Source organism: Chelonia mydas, chromosome 1 (assembly GCF_015237465.2).
Source record: "Chelonia mydas isolate rCheMyd1 chromosome 1, rCheMyd1.pri.v2, whole genome shotgun sequence".
NCBI classification, from domain to species: Eukaryota; Metazoa; Chordata; order Testudines; family Cheloniidae; genus Chelonia; species Chelonia mydas.
In genome coordinates, this window is record NC_057849.1 from 197,885,099 (window position 1) to 197,909,706 (window position 24,608).

The window sequence follows — 24,608 nt, forward strand, 5'->3', positions numbered from 1 at the left end:
ACAACATCCGTTCTATAGGTTGCTTCTAAAACCACCTTATAATAACTCTATGGCAGGAATATAAGTTTCTATTAAATTCCATAGAAACCTGTAGAAAAGTTATGTTCCATTACATTCTATAGGGCATTTCCATCTGGGGCATGTGTGTAGGTATATGTGCATATCTGCCCACGTGTGTATGTGCATATCTGTTTGTGACTGTGCATGTGAGGGGGAAAGGAAAAGATCCACAAACATTCATACATATATTGTTATTCCCCACCTACCACAGCTCACACCTACAGCATGTCACCTGTGCATGAAATGCCATGGAAATAACCCCAGTAGCTGTCTTAACACACAAATCCTCTCTTGGCTGGGGCCCTGTGCTCTCTGCTTTAACTACTCCAGTGTGAATGCGGAAAAAGAGTGGCAGAAAAATGTAAGCCCTCACCCACTTCCCGTTCCCAAGCCCCCACAGACACACCTCACCCCACCCCCTCAACAATCTATAATGTTCCCTTTCCTGCTAGTCTCAGTACAGTGGGAAAGTCGTTGGGTAATTGGGTCCAGATTGGAGATGTTTAAATATTCATGAGGCTGGCAGGGGACTGGGAGGGGGTGGCTGCCTGGATTGTAGTGGGGGGTGGGGTGGGGAGGTGACTAGTCATTGAGAGCTAGTGAACAATTCTGGGAAAGATACAGAGAGAGAGAGAGAGAGAGAGAGAGGGAGGGAGGGGGAGAGGGAGAGGGAGAGACAGCCAGCGTGTGCATGTGTGATGAGCAATAGCTGTGGACCTTACAGTTGCAGCTAACTGCCCTGGTGTGTGTGTGTGTGAGAGAGAGAGAGAGAGAGAGAGAGGGAGGGAGGGAGTGGAGAGGGTGGGGGGGAGAGATAAGAGAGAGAGGAGGAAAAAGGAGAGAGGAGAAGGAAAGAAGAAGAAGGAAGGAAGGGGACAATACAATCATGCTGTGCTGTATGAGAAGAACAAAACAGGTAGAGCTGAAAATTTTATACTTCTTTCTGTGGAGAAATTTGCAGGCTGTTGGATGTGTGTGTATGTGTATGGGGGGGGGGAGGAATTTTTAACTGCTTCTAAGCAGATGTCTTCTGTGCAGTTCTTTAGCATCTTGCAATTGAAGGCTCTTTTCACACCCTTCCTGGTGACTGTCTTTCTAGTGCTGGTGATATGGGGAGAGGGTGGCCTATCTTCATGTTTGGGGAGAAACAAGGATCCCCCTCCCTTTTTTTTTTTAACTGTGGGCAGATGCATTGCATAGGGTTTTCTGTCTCTGATCCTGAGGGTGTGGATGTGGAAGGGGGAGGAGGGAAATGCGATGAGAGGTGGCTCTACCTCAAAGATGGGGGAAGCAATTCTTCATCTTTTGCCACAAAAATAAATAAATAAAAAGATACTCAGTGAACCGTGATCCAGGATCAGGATGCCAGCTCTCTGTTGCTCTTTGCTCTGAGAGATGAAAGCTGCTTTAATGTGTCTGTGCATGTGCTTTTGAGATGGCAAGGGGGACAGGTGCATTTAGTTAAAATAGTGTGAACAAAAATAAACTGGTAATTTCTTTCTTTCCTTTTTTTTTTTTGGTTTTAATAATATCAAGTACAATTAATTAATAGCAAAAGTAATTGGCCATGAAGTCAGGGGGGGAAACCCAGCCCTCTTTGCAATCCCTTTCATAGTACGACCAGTTAGACAACTGTGCACCAGCTGGTAAAGAGACAGAGGACCACGCCTCTATTAGCTCTGAGCTCCGATGGGATGAGAGAGACGAACGGTATGAACCTGTTGGAAACCAGTTCATTCTCTCTACTGGTACCACATGACTTTCCTTGATGGAAGTGGCAAGAGGGGCGAGGAGACAGCGAATTTTCAACAATAAAACATGACAAGCCAAAAATAATAATGAAATAAAAAAGCTGGCTAGCTCATTCTCCCCCCCCCCCCACACCCCTTCCATTTCAAACTGTTCACTTGAAAGCCAAAATCTGCTCTCAGTTACCTCAGTTTAACTCCTTTGACTTCAGTTGGAATCACTCCAGATTTGCACCAAAGTAGTCAGGGCAGGATTTGGCCCTTGGTTCATTTCAAAGGTATTATGACAACTTTCTCTGTAGGGATAATAACAAAGAGGAGGGATTCCTGCTTGTCTTGTAAATCTTGTCTCAGTCTTATAACTACAGAGCTGCTACTGGCACCTCCATTATATATACCTTACAGTGTCTATTACTGCAATACTCTACAGTAATTGCCCAACCCACTGCTGGAAGCTGTAGAGATTTGGACAATTACTGTAGAATACTGTATTTAGTTACAATCAAGATTAAGGTGAATTTCTGTGCCTCAATGTGTGTGCTCCCAAGCCAAGGAGTCGTATTGTAGAATAATTGGAAGCGGCAGGTAAATGGGATAGAAAAAGACCCAGCGTTATATATTTTTCCCTATGCAGATTTCAGATGCTCTGCAATTAATGATACAGTCACTAAAACCTGGAGAAGGGTGGGAGGAGGGACACGTTGCAACCAGCCAGCAGAGCACGTTTAGTCGGCCAATGTGGGATGAAAAGAGAGGAGGAGGAAGGCAGACGGAGAGGCAGAATGACAGAGCAGTGGGTGGAGAGGCACAGCAAATTTTAAAATAAAATAGCAGTCTCTGGGGGTTTTTTTGGAGGCAATAAGCTGGGAAGAGCCACAGGGGGTATTTTCACCATACTTTAATAGGCTGGGTTTTAGCACAAATGGTTAATACCCAATTTTACTCATTCTTTAAATCTTTTTATTATTACGGCATATTTATAAATGTATGATACACAGATTACTAGGTCATGCATATACACCCCTCCAAATTCAGTCACCCACCCAGACACACCCCTTCATCCCCCCATACATTCACACACACACACATCCAACCCTTCCAGCCCCAATACAACCACACACCTCCACACACAGCCAGACACACCCATTCATACTCCTACACCCACACATGCATTCATACATATTCACACACAAAAAATTGCTACAGTGACTACTGTGTAAAACTTTGGAAAGCAGAGCTGATAATAATCATCCAAAAGAAGCTTTAATTTGGATGGGGAAAAAAGACCTGGGTTTTCAGCCTGCTTTCTTCTCTCCCTGCCCCAACCTATCGCAAATGGAAAGAAATCAGATCAGGTTCTTCATAAGGAAACAGGAGCTTCCTTCCAAAATAAAGACAGCTTTCCTCTTTCAGGGCATTTTTCTGGGGAAGCTCCCGTCAGCCTGCCTTTCTGATTGAAAAAGAGCCAAGTGCTGAAATTACAAATACAGATTCAGAGAAATCTCTTTAAATTCACATATATATAATTACAGGGGTGGGGGTGTATATACACACACCTCTAGAGAAAGTGTGCGCACATATACATATATATTTGTGGGTGGAGATGACAGTGGAAAAGAACTAAGTAGCTGACTGACTGCACCTGCAAATGAGAGACCTACATGTCTAAATTCTATCATCTGTACCAACTGATTGCACCTGCAAATTTATACCCATAAAATCTGGAGCTAAACAGATGCAAAATGAGAGACTGGGTTGAAGAACCTTTGAAATTTGCTCTAAAGTTTATTTAATACTAACTATTTGGAAATATACTGTGCTATCTACTGTATCTCTTGATAGCCTAGCATGGATGGATAGATAGATAAATAGGAGAGCATTCCATATACCTACACTAGAATGGGTGGACATTATCGGGGCAAGTGCTCAGTACTAGATTGCATGAATGATTAAATGATAACTCACAAGCCGGTTTCCCACTTGTGGGTGAAATGATTTTCATTCATCGCCAGCCATGTTTTATGGCTTTCCCTCCAGTACTATCCTCTGTTCATCACACTTGTGCCTGTGAGAGACTGCAAAGGTTTGAACCCTGCCACACCCATGAAATGAAAGGCAGGAGGAGGAGGAGGAGGAGGCAGAGACAGTCTGCATTTCTTTCCTCTTCCACATGAGCAGCATGAATAAACAGGGCTGTATCTATAAAGATGCAGTTTAATGCAATTGGAGAGGAAGCAAGCGTTAGGGGACTGTTCCAGCAATTACAGCCAACCAGGTTGGTGTCTGCTCACACTGGGAGCCACAGAGGTGAAGAGGGAGAGGGAAAAAGAGAGAGAGAGAGAGAGGGAGGAATGAACATCAACCTGAGATTTTATTGCTTCAGGATATTAAAATGTCTCAGACCTCATTTAGAATAACTTAATTATGCCGCATGATGCAGATGCTGCAAAACTTGCAAGGCGTGTTCGTACCTTTAAATGCTAGCACAGAAAGAGAGAAGTATTTTTCCTTCTTAGAAAAGCTTCTGAGCCAGGCTGTCAGTTGATGTCAATTGTTGTAGAGCCACTGACTTCAAAGGAGAGATGTTGATTTATACCAGCTGAGGATCTGGCTCTTGTTTCTTTTGGTAACTGATTTTTGCATGTGAGGTTCATTGCTTAAAGTTCTTATGGCTCCTATTTTCCTTCCTTGGATAGTGTCTGCGGGGATTTCTTCTGAAATTAAAGTCTCCACAGAAATACCCGTCCCACTCTTCCCCACCTCATCCTCTGCTGCCTTACTGTGAGAGAAATTGATTTCTCCTAAATCACGTCACGTAACCACTGTGGATGGCACATGTGAGCTACCTTGGGGAATTAATTGCCGGCAGTGCTTCCAGAGGGGAAAATACAGCCATAATGCTTTGTGAGAGGGACACCAGTCTACCTGCCAATCTAAGTTTCCTGACACCACTCACAGGTGCATAGAGGCCGTAACAGAGCAAATAGCATTCAGTCATCCCCCATATTCACAGAGGTCTAGAGGAGCCATGTCACCTCCTTGTCTGAGGTTGAGAGGGTGTGTTCAGCCTGAAGACTCCTGGTCCCTCAAACTGAGAGGGTGTATACAACAGAGGGCTCTTTCAGCCTCATGCTGAAAGGGTCGGAATCATTTGTGAGCTCCTTCAGCCTCAGAACCCGATGGTGGTGCCTGTCCCACACCGAGGCAGGCTATATAACCAGAGGCCTCCCACATCTCCTATGATGAGAAGATGTGACTAACCTGAGGGCAACATCTGCATCACCCTGACAGGGCGTAGTGTGTGTAGGTTACACCCGCATGGCTGCCTCTGGCTTACACTGAGTGCACGTGTGCAACCAGAGTCCTTTCTAAGCCAGGGTCTGCGGAACAGACAGTGTAAAATATGGCGGTTTTGGCTGAGCTGTGCTCAGAAGAGGACCCAAGGTTAAATGTGGTTTTATACCATCTTATTAGAGTAACCTCAGGACTCCTCTAATTGCACAGCTGTCCATGGATCCATGGGGCCATTCCAGGACCTGGAAATAGTCAAACTATGGAGGCATATCAACCATTCTATCTTTCCCCCAGCCCTGCCGCAACATCACCCCGAGATACCCCATGCAGAGGGGTCTCCCAGCCGGCCACAGCTGCAACCTGTAGGCTCCGACTGTCCCATATTGCAAGGGTGTGTATAACCGGTAGGCGCTGCCTACCCTATATTGTGAGGTTGTTTGTAACCTGAGGGCTCTGCCAGCCCCATGCTGCCTGATTCTTTCATTACCTAAGGGCCAAGCTAAGAGGCCATGCAGACACAGTTACCAACTTTTACGCGGTAAATAAGCACCCCGACTTTCACAAGAAGCCAAAAATCAAGCTAATCCCATTTCAAAACAAGGCCAAAACAAGCCAGTCCCTAAGAACCTCAACACTGTATGTGACTAGATTCCCCCAGCGTGCTGTCTGGGACTGGGGTGGGCCTGCTGTGCACCCCTGACTCTCTCTCCCCTTCCCCCTGCTTGCCCCCCTTTGCCCCTGCTTGCTGGGACCCGATCAAAAAAAGAAGCAACAAGCTATAAGCCAAACAAGCAACAAGCTACAAGCCAAAAACTAGCCAACAAGCAACTCACAGGCCAATTAAGCCAAAAACAAGCCCAATTTCTGCGTTTTTTTCCACGGGTTTGGCATGTCTGCATTCAGTGCCTGAGGACTCTGCCTTCCCCATGCTGAAATGGTGTATAAACTGATGATTACTCTGGTCCCAAACTTAGAGAGTATATGTAACCTGAGGCCGCAGCCTGCTCCTTGCTGGCTGGGTCTGCATAACTTGACTAGCAGTCACTTAGTTCATGCTTTCCTCCACACTGTATCCCTCTTTAACTCTACCACTGTCCCCTCCTCCCAGTGAATCCCTGCACTTTACATACCTCTGGCTTCCCTTGCATCCCTCTGGGCTTTATCTCTACCTTACCTGGATTTCAGAATGGGTGATGGATCTGGTCATAGGTCCAGGCTACTGCGGCTGCCACCTCTGCATTAGAGCTTGTTTACTCCGTGCTCAGGGATACCTGGGAGTGCGTTGCCTGGTTCTTCCCTTTTCTGTGAGGTTAAGTATCCTCCCCAGGGGATATTTGTCAGACCGTGCACACTTGGGCACCTCTGAGCAGTGAAGTCCCAGTGTGCATATTCTAATGCAGCAGCTGTAGCCCACGACTCAGCATAGAGGATTCCTGACCTGCTGAGTCTGGCAACTGGATCCATTGTTCTGAAGCCACAGTAGGGAAGGCCTGTGGAGGGCGCTGTGTCAGAATGGAGTGGGGTTTTATTGGAGTACAGTGAAGAAGGATTTGGAAACTGAGGCATATTGTGGGATTAAATTTAATTGAACCCAACATCCAACCCCCTTCACCAGCTATCGTCTAAACTCTGATCCTGAAACCCATCCATATTCATTTCATGTTTTACCCCAGGAGTCCTCCTGAACATCGTGGGAGATTATGTGCACTCTCAGGACTCCTGTGGGCTCATGCTGATAACCACAGAGCTCAGTGGTTAATGTACAGAAATAGGCATCAAGAGAACTGGGTTCAATTCTCAGCCCTGCTGTTTGACTTGAGCCAGGGGCAGGCTGTTTGCCTGTCAGTATCTCTCTGAGAGACAAGGATAATGCTTTCCTACCTCAGAGAAGGCTTTGGAGACTAAATTAGTTAACATTTGTGAAGTGTTTTGAGACCCTGAAATGGAAGGAGCTGTTAACAGGTGAAGGGTTCTGTTCTCCATTCTAGATCGTTTGTGGAGCCCTAAAATATTTATCACCTGCGTGGGTTGCCTGACACAACCCATCTATTGCCCTCTTAATTCAAGGTTTATCAGACTTGTTCTTAGTGTGGGCCACACCTTAAGAGAGCATTGGCATCATGCAGATTTTCCTTCCATTTGCTGTCACACCAACCACCTCCCTTCCCATCTGTGATCATGCAACAGCCATGTAGCAACCTACAGCAATTGCTTGCATGGAAAAACAACATTAAGAAAGTAGTGATGTATTTTTAGCTTCTCGTAGTGCACCAAGGAATTTGTCCTTTTTAAATGAAGTTAAATCACACTGTCTCCTTCTGTTCTTCATTTCATCTCCTCTTTCCATCTGCTCTGCTCCCTGCTCTCCCCCTGCTCTCTTGCACATACTTCCCTGTCATGTGGTCCTCTCTCTTGCCCATGCCTAGTATTCCTCTATTCTGCTTCCCTTCTCCAGTATTCCCTGGGACATTCCTCTCCTAAGGACAGCTGTGGTCACTGATGGCAACTTCTATTTCCTCTCGTCCTCCACTTTACAGCAGCAGCCTGGAGAAAGGCAGCTCAGATAGCTCCTCCGCCTTGTTTCCAGTTGCTTTTACAGGCCTCAGGGTGCCTCTTTGCGAGGGTGCCTATAGAAGCAATTGGAAACAGTTACCTCTCAAGGGGGACAGAGTGCCACGCTATGTGAGTTACACCTCCACGTCTGTATATTCCTGCTGCCAGGCAGGGTGATAGCCTCTCCAACCCCACAATGGTCTCAACAGTTTCCCATGATGATAGAGGGGTAGTAACTGCAGTTTCCCCCCAGTATATCCCTGATGCTGGTATGGACAATATCTGCAGGCTCCCACTAGCATTATCCCTGTGCTGGGGGCGGAGAGGGGAGGACAAATATTCTGAAGCAGTCCCCTATGGCAGGCCAGAGGGTGTGATGCAGAGCAATAACAAGCGCTCTCCCCTCATTTTCCTGCCAAATCTGCTGGGGCCACCTCCACTACTCATCTCACTGTGGTGGTTGCAGAGAGCTCACTTACTCTCTTGTTGGCCTGAGAGGGGTTCTCTTGAGACTATCCTCCCCGTCTAGGGTTCATTGGGCTAGATTCCTAGAAAGGGAAGCGAGGAGATACTTATCTCCTTTCAAATTATAACCAATAAATGTCAGCCCCATTCATTACTCATCTACTTCTGAATTTCCTTGAATTAATTCCAGTGATAATCGCTGTACATCTCTATTTATAGAAAGCCGACAAGTCTCACAATATTGAACCGTCCTCCCTATAAGAGCTGCCTTTCTCTAGAGGCACAACTCTGGTAATTAATAGAATTAACAGGTACTGAGTCAACCCTGCCCCTGCTCTGAATACCCCTTGAATTTGGGGGGTTATTGGATCTAGACCCAAACTCTGCAGCTGGCTTTATTCTTACTCCTCCATAATAGGTTTAAACCAAAACTCTAGGATCAAGATCCCCTGTACTTTGTGGTTTGGGCCTATCATTAGTAATCAGTTGTCTCCAGAATTATTTAGAATTTCTTTTATTCAACTACTTAACAAGGTCCTTATCAATAAGCATCTATCCCTCACTCTGTCTGATTAAATCTAATCCATTTATTGCATGCTCCAGGCATGTTACAAATTCTCAATGCTATAAATACGGCGGCGAGGGAGGGGAGGGGCTCATTGTCCATTGCCCTGCACCACCTGCAGTCATTTACATCAGTGCAATTGGGCATGAAACATTACCATTCTGATCTGACAGCAGAGAATTAGGCCCAGGATCTCTGTTCTTCTCACTTGCTCTTCCATTCTCCCAACTCCCTCTTAAGGAGTAAATTCTTTTTGAATGATGCATTTTTGTCATTTTCCTTTTATTATTTTATTGCTGGAAAGTGGGGCCTAAAGAAATGAGCTTTGCATTTTGCTCCGGTGGCCATCTGATTAGTGGTTACTTTGATCTCTTGCGGAAGTGAGTTCCACAGTTGTGGTCAGCTGCCGAGAAAGCTCTGTTTTTCTGCTCTCGTTAGTTTCACTGGTGAGACTGACTATTCCTTTGTCCCTGATAAACCTGGCTCTTATGGGAGATCACATTCACAGATTGAGAGGTGCTGACATAGGTAGCTCAGACCAGTCCAGGGCAGGGCTTTGAATATGGAAGGAGCTGTTAACAGGTGAAGGGTTCTGTTCTCCATTCTAGATTGTCAGTACTGTAACACTGAACATGCCTTTGTATTCAATAAGGAGACAGTGCAGAGTGGAGCACTGGAATGAAGTGCTCTTGGCAACTTGTTTTGTTCAGTAGATGGCCCTCTGCATTCTGAACCAACTGGAGCTTTTTCAGGGTCAGCATTTTCCTTCCTATTTCATTGCACTGCAGTGCTCAAGCCATAGGTTACAAATGCATGGGTCACAGTAGCCAAGTTGGAATCTGATGGGAAGGGGCAATTTCTAGGTCAGCCAAAGGTGGAAGAGGCTGTTTTGTACAGCCATAGCTATCTGTGTAGGCATTGGCAGTGGGGAGTCCAGAAGAACCCCAAGGCTACATACCAGCTTGAGACTCTAAGAACAGATGTCCACAGCAGAGGATGATGTTTGGTGGAGGCAAGTCCTTTCAAGGCACCATAACAAACCTATAACAAGTTCTAAATGAAGAAGCAACCGGCCCAACCAGAACCATAGGGTCTGATAAAAGAGCATCCCTTTATAGCCATGGGGCAGCCAGATTAACAACTGGAAGAAAATGATCCCCAATTAACTGAAAGAACATAAAAGAAAGAGTGGCTAGGAAAAACTGCCCTCCAGAACAAAAGAAGAGGTGAAAAGTTAAAGATAATCCTGAGGGAATAAGCAGAACATGCACTGTGCCCAAAAGGCTGCCATCAAAGGTTGAATCTGGATAAATAAGAGAGGAAATTCCATTTTATGTGTTAGAACTAGATACATGGCAAAAAGGATCTCCCTATTTCTGTGCCATTGAACCACAGTATGCAGATGAAGAAAGGAAGATAATTATATGTTAGCAACAGTTGAGCCCAAAAAGATTCAAGGAGTTTTGGATCAGAGAACCCCCCTCAAAAAGTGTAGACATAGTCTCTAGATCTTCCTGAACCACATGGCTCTCTAAAACTGGGCTGGTTATCACAAAGAGAATGCACTTTCTTATACGATTTCTTGTGCTTTAGACTGGAGGCCTAGCTGGAAACCTTGTGAAAGGAGCCTGTAACATGGTAACTCAGGGCTTCCTGTCTGGTCAGAACCCAGAAGTGCAGAGGTGGTGCAAAAACAAGTCAAACTAACTTTTTGGAAGTTCTGCCTAAAAAAATTCAGGCTTCAATTTATTATTATTAGTAGTAGTAGTATTTATTATTATTTTATTATTTTATTTACTTTATTTATTACTCCATACATGTGCCTGTTGCTTTACAGGGATTGAGCTCTTTGAAGGGACTTAAGGGAGTCTAAATTGAATGTGAATTGGGCTCCTAACTCCCTTAGGCTCCTTTGAAAATCCTAGCAGAGTACCTGCCAATAAGATCTTACGATCGAGTGAGGAAGCCCTTGCAATCTATAAGAGTTGGGCCATTAACTTCAATGGGGGCAGAATCAGGCCTCAGGGCTTTTCTACACATGGAGCTATTCCTGAATATCTCCATGTGTGGACACTTTTATTCCAGAACAAGAATGTCTTGTTCCTGTTTATCTTAACCCACAATAGTTCTGTCACGAAGGGCCTCATGCGGATCATCCTCCATTGGCTGAATTTCATCCTTGATGATTTGTTGTCTCAAATTCATTACATTTTTGGTTCCAGAAGCTTTGAAGCTTCAGTTCTCTGTAGTTAACCTCTCTCTAGCGACCAAAAGCCTGTCTTCCAGATAGGGGTGTTTGTTGGGGCAGATACGTGGAACTGCATACGGAGATTTCCTTTTGATCATCATGGTGGTGGATTATTATATGGGATTTACCAGCCTGGGAGCTTCCTCGACCTGGCTGATACTTGCTCAGGTTGTTATTTGTAATACTCATTCAGAAATTCCCATTGGAGTTTTGTGCCCCTCTTGGAAGTGACCTGAGATTCTTAATCCCTTTGGCTCATTAGTCGTTTTGCCCATTATAACACCTCACATTGTGCCTCAGCAGTTTCTGGGAACCTTAAACTAAACATACTAAGACACAGTATAAAAGTAAAGAGGCAGCTGCTTCACTGGATACACGCTCATGTGGCTGGGAGTGTCCTCTCTCATGCTCTGGTTCCTGTGTAAAACCTAGAGAGATGTTTCTTCCTCAGTAATTCCAAAATCCTGGCCTAGATGGCGACCTTTACTGAACATCCTAGGTGGGGCTAGCAGCGCTGACTATAGTTAAGGTTGATTAACACTTTCGATTATAAGATCTTGTTTACAAATGCTTTATAATTTTGCCAAAGTTTATGTGTTGGGGCAGAAAATTTCCATGCTGGGTGTCTGCCTCAGGCTGAAATTTTTTTTGTTGTTGTTGTTGAAAATTTCAGTAAAAAATGTTCAGCTGTTTCTGAGAACAAGATTAGAGGACAATGTGTTCTTTTGCCCATGTTAAAAAGTTATTAGACCATTTCTTTGAGAAGTTCTAGCTCCTTTGTGCTTTGTAATGGGGATTTGACATTTTTTCCTGGTGTGTCACACTGAGTCTCAAGAATTTTCTTCTACTCTCCCTATGACAGTATGCTCTCATTTGATCAAGTCACAAGGCTCTGAAACGTGCAGTTTGCACATGCTTAGTAGAGGGTTGTTAGAGGCTGGCTGCTAAAATCTACAAATATATCCTCTACAATGCACATTTTTCCAAGTCCAGGCCTGCAGGGCTTTCCCAGCAATTGCTCCCCCTGCTGGCTGCCAGGAGCTGCTTTGGCACTGTAACTGAGATCAAGGGCAAGATCACTGTCTCTCCTGTGCTTTCAGTGCTCCCTCTGCTGGTGGCCTAGCAGCATGGAAGAGAAGGAGGATACAGCCTAACTGGAATGCAGAGGAGGAAGCCAGGGCAAGCAAGGGAAGCTCTGAGGGGAAAGAGACATGGGCAAGCTAGGGATGCAGCCTGGTGGGAAAGGAACAGAGAAGACTAAGAGCAGGTGGATCAGGGACAGCAGGTGACAGGCTGGGGTGGGGGAAGGGTGGAGATAAAAACATGCAGAAAAGAGGACAGGCAGGAGGGCCAGAAGCAAAACTGTCTGTCTGCACATTCCCTTCCTCAACTTGCATTTGAACCCAGAATTCTTGAGTCCCAGCTTTCTTCTTCTGCCTTCAAATAGTTGTGAAACCCATTGAGAAATTGTGTGTCTCATTCCTCCATGATGGTAGTTCCACACAGAGGATAAGAGCCTATTACTGCTACCAGATCAGGTCACCCTGCTGATGACCCATTGAGATTCAATAGGGTTCCACGTAATGGAATTTCTGTTTAGTCTGGGTTTTTAATATTTAATTAATTACTTAATTGTTTATTTATTTACTGTGGGGAAATTACATACAAAATACTGTGTTAAGGATGGACTGCCCTCCGGAATGAGTCAGAGTTGTGTAGCAGAGGAGGCTGTTGTCTGTAGGACCCCTGCCTCATTTGTTGAAGAAATTAGAAGGTGTGTAATGAATAAGGAAGGGGACTGCAGGAAGGAAAAGAATGGTCTCATGGTTAATGCAGTTGAACACTGCCCTGGAGAACTGGATTCTATGCCTGTCTCTACCATACAGTCAATATGCCTATGCCTGTCTCTACCATACAGTCAATACTCTAGGGCAAATATTTAACCAAATTTTCACAGCTGGCCACTAACTGTGTGTTCCTTATTTTCTGGGTGCCCAACTTGAGGCAGGGATAGCATCCAATTCTCCAGGGTGGCATTTGCACAAAGGGTCCAAATTAAGGTTACACGGAATACCTTAATTCTGGTATTTCCTAACTTTTGAGTGCTTGACTTTGCAACTTTAATGCTCTTTTTAGCATAGCTTTTTGTGCATAATTTCCTAAGTTTTCAATGAAGCAAACAGAAAAATTCCATCATGTGTCATCATATTGACACACACACGCCTCATCAACATGGCTGGAATCTTTAGGTTCGCCACACAAACGTCTGCCACTTGAGACAATGGAGAAACTGAGAGCAGTAGTAGGACCAGCACTAGAGGGGGATGAGACAATTTCAAAGTGGGTTTCACAGATATTTGCTGACAGTAGAGGAATAGTGAGACTCGGGGATTTGGGGTTCAATTTCAGACTCTGGAGGGAAACTCATTCTAGTAGGCACAGACGCTTTTTCCTATTCTCCCCAAGTTTGACCCCTTCTGCCCTGTCCCTTTCCCAGTTCTATATCTATTCCACCACTAGCTCCTTCTCACAGTTCCATTCTCCTCTCCTACCATGGGCGGCGGGTGAACCTCCCCCCTTTGGGGAGGCTAGCTCCCCAGCCCCTTTCTGCCTGAGGCCCCACCCCTACCCTGCCCCTTTCCCCCTCGCCCTCTGGAGCCTTGAGCCCTTCCGCCTCCACGGCCGGAGGAGGTCTGACCGAACTGTCCCGGTCTGCTGGCCAGCCAGAGAACCGACCTGAGCCACGGGCTGGCCTGAACCATCCCCAGCCACTGGCCAGCTTGAGCTCAAAGCTGGCCAGGCTGCTGGCCCGAGCTGAGCCCCTGCTGACTTCAGGGAAGAGGGGGAGTGACGGCGGGGCCCCAGGGCAGAGCATAGACAGGACTACGGCCTGGATTAGGGGAGGCTTAGCCTCCCCTGGACTATTATACCCGCTGCCCATGTTAGTCATTGCTAGTCTCCACTACTCAGGCTTCTGATCCTTGTTTCTGTCTGACTCCCTGTCTCAGCCTGTCCCGTTCCCAGTCTCCCCCACACTCCTACTCCCAGTCTCCTGGACAGCATATCCAGTTCTCCCCCTACTCCTGGCTACTCATCCCCAGTACCCTTGCCCAGCAAGTCCTAGCTCCCTCCTCCACTCCCTGATCTGTCTCTTTCTCTCTCTTCCACCCTCTGGTCTCCAGTCACCGTCCACACCCATGTTTCCCATCCCATCTCTCTACCTGGGTTTCTCATTCTGTCTCACTGTCCTTGCCTTCCCCCAACTACTTATCCCAGTTTCTTTGCCCAGCCAGTCACAGTTCTCCCCTGATCCTCCAACTTCGTGTCAGATCTGTCTCCCCTTCCCACACCTTCTTCTCCCTGCCCCACTGGCTCCCAGTCCCAGTCTCCTCCTTACCCTGCCATTCCCTGTCTCCCCACTCAGATCCCCCTTCCTCCTGACCCACTGGCTAACTGTCTCCCTGTGCCATTTCCATCCCCAGCTCCCCGACCTAGTCTCCCTGCCCACCCAGTCCCAGTCTCGCCTCTTGCCAACCTCCAGCCCTAGTCTTTGCCTCCCAGACTCCTTGTAGCAATCTATTGGCCCTGCAATGCCCTAGGTCTGGCTCTTTCCCCCTACGCATTTGAATCAGATGGCTTTCTGCTCCATGCTGCCTGGGTGTCAGCAATGCGGGGTGTCATTGAGACAAGAGAATAGACAGGCCCCCTGCTCTCAATTCTAGTGTCCAGTCTTACTCTGGCCTGGAGCACCTGGGAGCAATCATTACAGGGGAAGTCGTCCTGAGTCCCCCCATTCTGGTAGCTCTGGCTTGGAGCATGCCCTGTCACTTGGTGGGGATGGTGCATGAGCAATCTGGTCACATGTAGGAGCTGTTTGGTGGTGGAGCTGTATGCTCACCTGCTCTGTGGGGATGGCACATGTGCAGACTGGGCAGTACTAGGAGCTGGGAGATTCTCAAACATGCTCGGTGATGGCAGAATCTTCAAAGATTTTAGCTAGGGTTAAGGAAGTCTCAGCTGAGTATGTGTGAATTGCTATTTTTCAAAGGCTCGTAAGTTGGCCCAATTTGGGCAGTTTGTCACAGGGAAGGCAAAAGGCACGTTCTTGACAGCAAGGCCACCTGCCTGCCAAATTGCAAGTATCTCCTCCAAAGCATGGAGGCATTAGTGCTTTCCAAAGAAAGGGTCACCAGAATTGATCACCAGAATTTTGTTCACGCTATAAAATAATGTTTTCCCCCTAGCCTTGTTCTCGAAAATGTCTGAACTGTTTTGGCTGAAATTGTCCAGAATCATTCAGACTGAGGCAGAGCCCTGACATGGAAATTGCTGGCAAAGCTTCCACTGACTTTAACTGAAATTGGCCAAGTCTCATAACGCTCCTGTGGCGTAGGTCACTAGTATTATCCTCCTTTCAGATGAGGAAACAGAGGCACAGAAAGTTGTGGAATTACTTGCCTAAGGACACTCTCCCTGCCTTTATATCTGGCCCCCATCACATTCGTGTCTGAGGGCCTCGCAAGAATTAAAATAGAAATGACAATAACAGCCTTTTTCCATCCTCCAAGCCCATAGAAGAAATAGTTTGATTAGTGTAAAGGCTGTTTTTGTTTGTTTTTATTTGTTTGCCTGTTTTCTATTTGTGTGTGCTGATGCGTGGGTGGCATTTGTGTGTGAGAGCGTTCATCTGAAGAGCTTACAGAGGGAGGGCTATGGTGGAGAAATGAGAGAGTGGAGAAATCCCTGGCCATTCTTGCTGTAAGGGGAGTGCATTCCACAATCTGGGTCCTGTATAAGCTTTGTGTCCTCCGCGCAGGAGCCTGCCATTTTTGGCTGACAGTTTTATGATTGCCTGGGAACACAGCCAAGGGAGAGGCAATCTCTCAGTGACATGGGTCCGTTCCATGGGAGGATCTGAGGTCAGAGACCTCCAATAGGACTCAAGGGGAAGCCATGGCCGAGAGGAGAGCACCACGGTGGTATTTTCACAGTGACTCATGTTGCTGAGGTGACTGGATGTTGTGTTTTGTACCAACTAGAGTTTTTCCAGAATGTGTTGCTTCCTTCTTAGCTAAAATAAGTTGCAGTAATCAATTGTGGAGGTCATGTATGCCAGTATTGTGGCTCATAAGATGGGGCACAGTTTTCTGGCCAGTCACATGTTTCTTTACCACCACAACTATTTGGCCATCCAGTAACACTGAGGAGCACAAAAGGCTTCAAACCAACTTAACTGTCTGAAGCCAGACACCCTCAGTAGTGGGGGATGAGAAGACATGTTCTTTGAAGCACTTCCCACTGCCTACCAGAAGAGCAGGCTGCTTACCATGTATATGCTGATTTCAGCCAGGTATTCAGAAAGCCGTGAGATGGTTTGATGTAAAGGTGGCGTAGAGCTGGGTGTCATCCACAGAAGAACGTGTACTACCCCATAATGGACCATGATGGAATCTCATAGGGGAAGTTTCTTCCTAGGTTTATACACTTAATGGTTGTCTTGTGCCATGAATGAGGGTTTATACCCCTTACAAGTGTATCCTAGCTCCTATTTTGCAGAGCTCCCATTACAGTGGGTTGAAATTGTGCGTCAAGTTTGCACTCCCCTGGCTAGTAATAGGTTCCAGGCTCCACACCCCATCCCCCCATGTCTTGGTTTGGCTTGGAGACTCCTCCTACTGCCTTTGAGGAGGCAGGAATCACACCAAAATGATGCTCAGTGCAAACACTCCTTTTATCGATAGCAGTCACTTTGGCTGGCAACAGACTGGGTCAGAATCCAAACCGCCCCAGCTGCAGTCTCTGTACAGTGTGAATACAGTGTGCCAAGTCCAGTCTCTGCTGTGTTTGGCATCTGCTGCCGTGGTTCTGGTGGTGGCCTGGACTTCTCTTCAAAAATGTCAGTGTTGGTCAATGATGAGATTAGTCACATGGCTGAAGTCACACAATTGAAGTCACATGCTAGTGCTTCTGACTCACTGATGGAGCTTACCGCCGTGTTTCCCAAAACGTTCAGCAGAAGCCATCTGGACTTGTTTTCTTAGAGTGGCTGTAGTTCACTCTGAGCTACTTAGAGAAAATGTTAGATACTGTTATAACTAGGGGGTCAGACACACTTCATAGTGTGTGTAGACTGATACTTATTGCAGCCCTCCACATTCTCCCGATAGTCTGTGCTTGGTATCGGCTGTGCCCCCCATTCCCTCCTCCTCCCATACCTAGGCCCCTCCTTCTCTCCCCCATACCAGTGGCTCCGTGTGCAATCCATTCCCACTTCCCTCCATGCCCTCCATTCCTTTCCTTTTCAGGAGCTCTGTGTTCCACCATTCCAGGGTCCCCCACTCTCCCCTCTCCAGGGGTTCTATGTGCCTTGTCTCCCATTTCCCCAGTTCCCAAATTCCTGCTCCTTGACAGGGGCTCTGTGTGGCTTCCCTTCTCCCATTCCCTTCCTCCCACTCTTCGACCCATGATAGGGGCTCTGTATATACCCCTATTTCCTCCTTTCCCCACCCCCCACCAGGTTTCCCAATCTTCCCGCATTGCAGGGTCTGTATATGAACCTACCTTACCCCTTACCCCCACTTCCCCTTCCCCTCCCATGCCAGGGGCTCTGTCTGACACCCATTCCCCCTCTTTTCCCCCATGCTAGAAGATCTGTATGCCCATTTCCCCCTCACCCAATACCAGGGTCCCCCAACTTTCCCCACCCACACCAGGGATTCTGTGTGTCCCATTCTCCTGTCCCCTATTCTCCCCCATGTTCCAGGGGCTGTGTGAAGACCCCCTTTTCACCATCCCCTCACTATTATTCTTCTTTCTCTCTGAATGATAAATCATTCAGGGTGTCCACATCTTAAACTATTAGGAGGATGAGCAGAGTTGAGATGGGGTGTTTGTGACATTGCACTCTATATGACTTTATGAAAATATGCTAATGAGTGTGAATATAATGTAACTGGAATATGCTTCATGCAAAAGGTGTCTTGTAAGGTATCATTACAAAGCTTATAATCTAGTGAGTGTGGTCATCCTATTTGTATAAGTGTATCATTCTTTATCTGAAACTAGAAATATGAAATATAACTTTGAGGTCCTATTGTAATTATGCAAAGTGTGGGCCATTAATGGTGGCTTGGAATCTTGATCACTCCCAATAACCAGGACAATGGCTGTAGATGGCTCTGTTTACTTGCAAGCCTTCCTGTGAGTCAGGCTGGGAAGAATGAAGGCTTGGGGTCTCCCAGGACATGTGACCATGTCACCTGATACTGGAATCCATCTTAAACCTGGTGCTTTTCCATTTAGAAGGAGGGGTGGGGACCCAAAGAGACAAAAGGTTCCCGCCTTGTGCCAAAGGGGGTGGAACAAGAACAAAGGGGGCTGGAGTCATGAGAAATCCCCTAGCTACCACCTGAGTTGGAACAAGGACTGTACCAGGGGAAAGGATTGGGCCCAGACTAGAAAGGAGTCTAGTTTGTAAAAGGAGGTTATTGGAACATCTCTGAGGGTGAGATTTATCTGTAATCAGTTTCTTAAAGTATTAGGCTTAGACTTGCATGTTTTTGTTTTATTTTGCTTGGCAACTTATTTTGTTCTGTCTGTTATTACTTGGAACCACTTAAACCCTACTTTTTATATTTAATAAAATCACTTTTTGCTTATTAATTGACCCAGATTAAGTAATTAAGTCCTGAGGAGCAACAGCTGTGCATATCTCTCTATCAGTGTTATAGAGGGCAAACAATTTATGAGTTTACCCTGTATAAGCTTTATACAGAGTAAAACGGATTTATTTGGGGCTTGGACACCATTGGGAACTGGATATCTGGGTGCTGGACACAGGAGCATTTCTTAAGTTGTTTTCAGTTAAGCCTGCAGCTTTTGGGGGATGCGATTCAGACCTGGGTCTGTGTTTGCTGCAGGCTAGCATGTCTGGCTCAAAAAGACAGGGTACTGAAGTCCCAAGCTCCCAGGGAAACGGGTTCAGAGGAGTCTCAGCACATCAGGTGGCAGTTCACAATGGGGTTTCTGTGACCCAACGCATCACAGTGTTGCTATGCTGGAAGGCATTAGTGGGTCCAAACACTTGTTTGATCTATAGACCACTGCAGAGGTGTTTGAAGATGTGGCTGTGCTAATCAGATGGCCGGGGCTCCATCTGCTCCCCATTTCCCCTCCCTCCCCCCCCCCTGGTTTTCCAATTTTTCCCAAATCAGTGATCTGTTCCTTGATGCATAGAACATTCCCTGGAAGTTTGAAATGTATTGGATGCAGCATTCAAAAATTATTACGTTAGATACCGCAATACTTACAAACAGTAAAATGCTGTCAAGTTGGGTATAAAGTCTCACAAGCTCTTTCAATCACTAAGTGTGATCCACCCTGGGAAACCCATATTTGAGATTATAACAGAGTATCCCGTTACTATGGTTTTATATTGGAAGTGGACTGCTCAGGGAATCTTAAGAATACTGTTCTAGTATCAGATCACAAAATGAAGAGGTCTTGGACCAGCAGCAGTCTGAGAAGCAGAGAGAAAAGTATTTTTCCAGAAGATTAAATATTATCAAGGGCTGAAGTTGGACAGGCTGGGTCAGGCCCGGGGACTGCAGCATGGATTCTGAGCAGATGGCCACCTCCCAACTCCAACTCAACAGTTTTGCCCACAGACCTCTGTGCTGCCCCAAACTTAATAAACTTAACTGGTACGGTAACATGTTTATTAGAGCCAAAGGCTGGGGTGTAGGTGGCCCAAAGAGAAGATCTACTGCCAATTTTGGAGGGAAAGTTTCTTCTGCTGTGCTGTTTAAATATAGAAACAGGGAGCCTGCCATTTTAGGATGTGGGGGCCCAGTTACAAAGCGAGTCTGAAGTAGGCTGTTTGGGGCAAACCCGCTCCTGTGCACACCACAGGAGGGTTTACTGTGCCTCAGTGTAGAGGACGATTTGTGGGGAGCACAGAGATAGGCTGGAAGAAGAGTGGCATTAGGCAATCCACAATTACATGGATCCACTGGCTGTTTTCCCCATTAATGGGGAGGACACTGACCATAGAGGCTACAGTAGCCCTTAGGCACTAGTAGCATGGCAGTGCAGCTATGCGTCCACTCCAAACCCTGGAGGGCCTTCTTGGTACACTCTCAGTCTTTCCTTGATGCCAACTACTATGTGCTGTGTCTCCTACTAGGGTTTACCTTGCTGCTCTTTCTGTGCTCTGTGCTATGGTTCGAACCTGTCTCTACTGACAGGGAGACTCACTCTTTGACACTTTCCCTCCCAGGTCTAGTCCCCTAGTCTCCAAAGTCTTGCACATAAGTCCCTGCACCTCAGCCTGCATTCAGAGTACAAGCATGGCCACTGAACCACCAGACTGTAGACCGTCTTCTAGGTACTTGGCTCCAAGCGCTTCCTGGTTTCAGGCACAGCCAAGAGCACCTTCCATCCTGGAATGCACTGAGTACCAAACAGAGGTGCCATACAAACAGACTGCTCTTTGAGAATTAGTTTCTGGGACCTTTGAGCAGGACAGAAATGGCTAGGAGAAACTGATCACAACTGAATGGTTAAGAGAGGCAAGATTTTTAAGGCATTTTGTTTTGAAACAGGAGATAAATTTGGAAATAATGGAAGTAAAATTAGTATTAGATTTAGTTATATGAAGTACAGGCAGGTGCTGTTCAGCGTTCCACCTGCCCTCCCTCAAACCTCTGCCAATGCCCCTCGCTCCTGACCTGCAGCATGGGTGTATTATTCCAATTTTACAAATGGGAAATTGAAGCACAGAGAGATTAAGGTCAAAAGTATCCACGAATTTTGAGTGTCCAATTTGAGATGCCTAGGACCTGAATACTTATTGTTTTATAGCACTTCAGAGCACAACTCCCATAGACTTCAGTTGCAGCTGTGGGCGCTCAGGACTTCTGCAAATCAGACTCCATGGTCTTAAGTCAGGCACCCAGAAAATGAGGAACACACAATTAGTGACCACCTAAGAAAAGTTTGGTTTAGATGACTTGCCCAGCATGACTTAGGAACTCTGCCACAGAGGCAGGGATAGAATTCATTTCTCCAGGGCAACATTCAACTGCCTTAATCATGAAAGCACCATTTCTCTTCCTGCAATCCCTTGCCTCATTCAATACCTTCCAATATAGTCCAGCATGGAGTGTGCTAGTGCACACCTTTCTCCACCATTTCCAAGGGCTCTAATACAGCTGGCAGCTGTTTTATTTCCACCTAAGAGGCCTCCCCTGAGACCTCTCTGAGCTTCTGGTCTTTTACGAGGACCTCATCAGGACCTGGAAACTTGTCTCAGTGACCAGGTCTGTAGTGGCCACCTAGGGGGAGGATCTCCTATCAGAACCCCAGCCACACAACCCCCTTCACCATGTACTTGTGGTGGAGTCCCCCTTGGTGCGCCGGAGGTTGGTCCTTGCTGGTACCACCAGAATCGGAGACTTCCTGGACTACAATCAGAGGAACTAGGTGAACCTGGCAGTGCTTGGCCAGTGAATGGGGTCGTCCAACTCGCCCATCCGCAGTTGTGTGCTCCATGACATGAGGGCAGCCTTGCTTCCTGCTTTGTTTTCTTTCTTTGACCAGCTCCTGCGGGAGAGTGCTCCCTGCCCACCTCTCACCCCATCCCTCTGGAACTCGTCATCGGCCCCTTCCCTACAAGCATCGCTAGCCGCCCCTAAAACACCACCTCCAAACCACTCCCAGAGAACATCTATATGCGCTCGTGCTTCACACCATCCACTTTCTTGTCCTCGTGTCCTGCCCTGACATCAAGTGGTGGGATCTCACCTAAAGAAGGAGAGGAATTGCAGTGGGCCAGTTTATATTCCACACTGGTCCCACAACCCACCGTGGTTATTAGTTGGCAGCTCCTCCATGGGGCCATCAGCATTGCCGTGTGCTGGCCAAACTCCCCCAACACCTGTCCCTTCTGCAGCAAGAGGGAGACTCTGGTGCACATCTATGTAGGGTATGTCAAGTTGCAGCCCCTCTTCTGGCTCCTCCAGAACTTCCTACTGAAGTTTTGGCTGCACTTCTCCTGCACCTCCTCATATTTGCACACACCATCCATGGCCCCACAAAATCTCAAGACCTCCTCATCAGCCTCCTTCTGGCACTGGCTATCATACTAAGATGGGGAAGGTAGGTGGGAGGTCCTCTGTGACTGTGCAGCCTATCTCTGGTCCCTTATCTGATCACGCCTTTGGGCAGAGTTCCTCGGGGTAGTGTCCACTGGCTCCCGCAATGCCTTTGATGAACAGTGGGTACTGTCAGAGGCTCTCTGCTCAGTGTCACCCTCTGGATCCCTCATTATTAACCTTTGTCCTCACTTCTGCTCCCAGTTGTTGTTCCCAGTAATCAGTTGTAGCCTGGCTTAATGGCTCCTCCCCCTTCATTGAAGGGGTGGGCCTTTAGTTCTGGACGCAGGCCTAGACCCGCCTGTTTTAGTACTACAAATAGTACACACCTTCCAGCATCATGGAGTGTGCTGGCACATGCCTTCCTGTGCCACCTCTGAGAGCTCTGATGTGACCGGCAGCTCTTCTATTTCCACCCCTCAACCCTGGCCCTTCAGAACTCATCATTGGACCCCTGCCCCACGAGCCTCCCCACCCACCCTCAACACGCCACCTGAGCCAGCTGCATGACATTCAGCCGTCTGCTCCAAACCACACCCCAACAATGTCTGCACAAGTTCATGCTTCACATCATCCACTTCCTTGTCCTTGTGTCCCAATCTGATACCAAGCGGTGGGTCCTGTTGCCACCTCTGGAGGGTGGGGAGCTCCAGTGGGCCAGTCTGTACTCCACTCTGGTTCCACGACCCAGGGCTATTAGCTGGTGTCTCCGCATGGAGCCATGAGCATGGCCATATATCTGGCATGGTTTGCAGAGTCCATTGACACCTGCCCTTTCTGCAGTGAGACGAATGTGTAGAGTGCACCAGGCTGCAGCCCCTCGTCCAGCTCCTCTAGAACCACTTACTGAGGTTGTGGCTGCACTTCTCCCCACACCAGACCAGACACCAGCCTCCTACAAACCTGATTCATTCCCAGAGCACATCTGTTCTGAGCATTTAATGAGGCAGGGGTCTGTGGACAAAATAGCATGTCGTCATGTAATTAAAGACTGTATCATAATTAGAGCTGGTTGAAAAAACTTCGACGAAAGAGTTTTCTGTCAGAAAATGCAGTTCCATCCTATTCTGACATTTTCTGAATTCCAACATTTTAATTTTTCATTTCAAAACAACTTTTCATTTTGATTTTTTTTAAGTATTATGTACTATAATACAGACAAAAACAAAATGTAATGTTTTGAGGTTGTGAAAACAAAACATTTTGGTTGATCCAAACTATATATATATATACACAAACACACACATATATATATATATGTATATATATATATACACACACACACATATATATATATATATAATATTGGAATTTTCTTTCATGGAGAATTTTGAAATGTTCAGGGTTAGTTCCTAATCGAGTCAAAACCAAACTTCAAAGTCCTGCACAAGATGGAATTTCCATTCTCTCCACAGCTCTGAGCATAATCCATATGCACGAGGGACCCAAATTAAAGTCACACAGGCAACCTTAACTCTGGCATTTCCTAAGTTCTGAGTGCTTCACTTTGCAGCTGTAATAAAGTTCATTTAACCTAGTTTTTGTGTGTGTGTAATTTTCTAGGTATTAAAAAAAAAACAGAAAAAAATCCCAAATTCCATCATGTGGCATCATATTTTCCCACGTGGGTCATCAGCAGGGTTGGAACCTTTAAGACTGTCTACGTGAACACGTAGTTTGTGGCAAACTGGGATGAAAATCTACCCCCTCACTAGCCTGCCAAGCACTAACTCTCCATGTGGATGCCCTAACAGTTCCGCCGTGTGCTTTGATCCACCTCCCTTTGAAGTGAGAGTAGATTAAAGCACACTAAGAAACTGTTAGTCCATGTGAGCAGAGTCTATGTGGACAGTTAGTGAGTGGCAGGCTAGATTCACACTCTAGCTTGCCACGAATTAATTCATATAGACAAGCTCTAAAAGCCAACCCCAATCTGCCACTTGAGCTAATAGCATAACTGATAGCAGTAGTATGTTGTCATCCTCTATGGAGACCAGCAACAATACACCTACTTTGCCAGTGAGTTTCACGGATATTTGCCGACAGCAGAGCAATAGAGAGACTCAGGAATCTGGATTCTATTCGAGGCTCTGGTGGGGAGTGTGTTCTGTTGGGCAGATTCTTCTTCCTGTATTCACAAGCTTGACCCCTTCTTTTCCATCCCCTCCAATCTGCCCCAGTCCTGTCTCTTCCCCACCCCTGGCTCTTTATTCCAGTCCAGTTCTTCTCACCTAGCCAGTCTACACTCCATAGGCATCTCTTTCCATTCCCAGTCTTTCCCAGCATGTCCTGGTCTCCCCCACACTCACAGTCCCAGTCTACTTGCCAAGCCAATTCCAGTTCCCCTCCCTGATGGCTCCTCACCCAATCTCTTTCTCACCCGCTGGCCTCCAGTCAACCCCCTCCGCCCCCCTGCCACACATAGACACCCCGCTCACTATCCCCACTGGTTCCAAATCCCAGTCTCCCTCTCTTAGCTTCTTATCCAATTTCAGCACCTCCCCCATGCCAGGAACTTTGTT

The 24,608-nt window shown here is 46.7% G+C and overlaps 1 protein-coding gene across 1 annotated transcript in view; it reads left to right on the forward strand.

Annotated features, from left to right (window-relative positions):
• The first annotated feature begins 653 nt into the window (after positions 1-653).
• Positions 654-24,608, forward strand: part of GAP43 (growth associated protein 43) — a 79,830-nt gene continuing 55,875 nt past the window's right edge. The window contains exon 1 of the mRNA XM_037909194.2: positions 654-976. Within this exon, the coding sequence (XP_037765122.1) occupies positions 947-976 (30 nt within the window). The 5' untranslated portion in view covers positions 654-946. The remainder of the gene's footprint in view (positions 977-24,608) is intronic.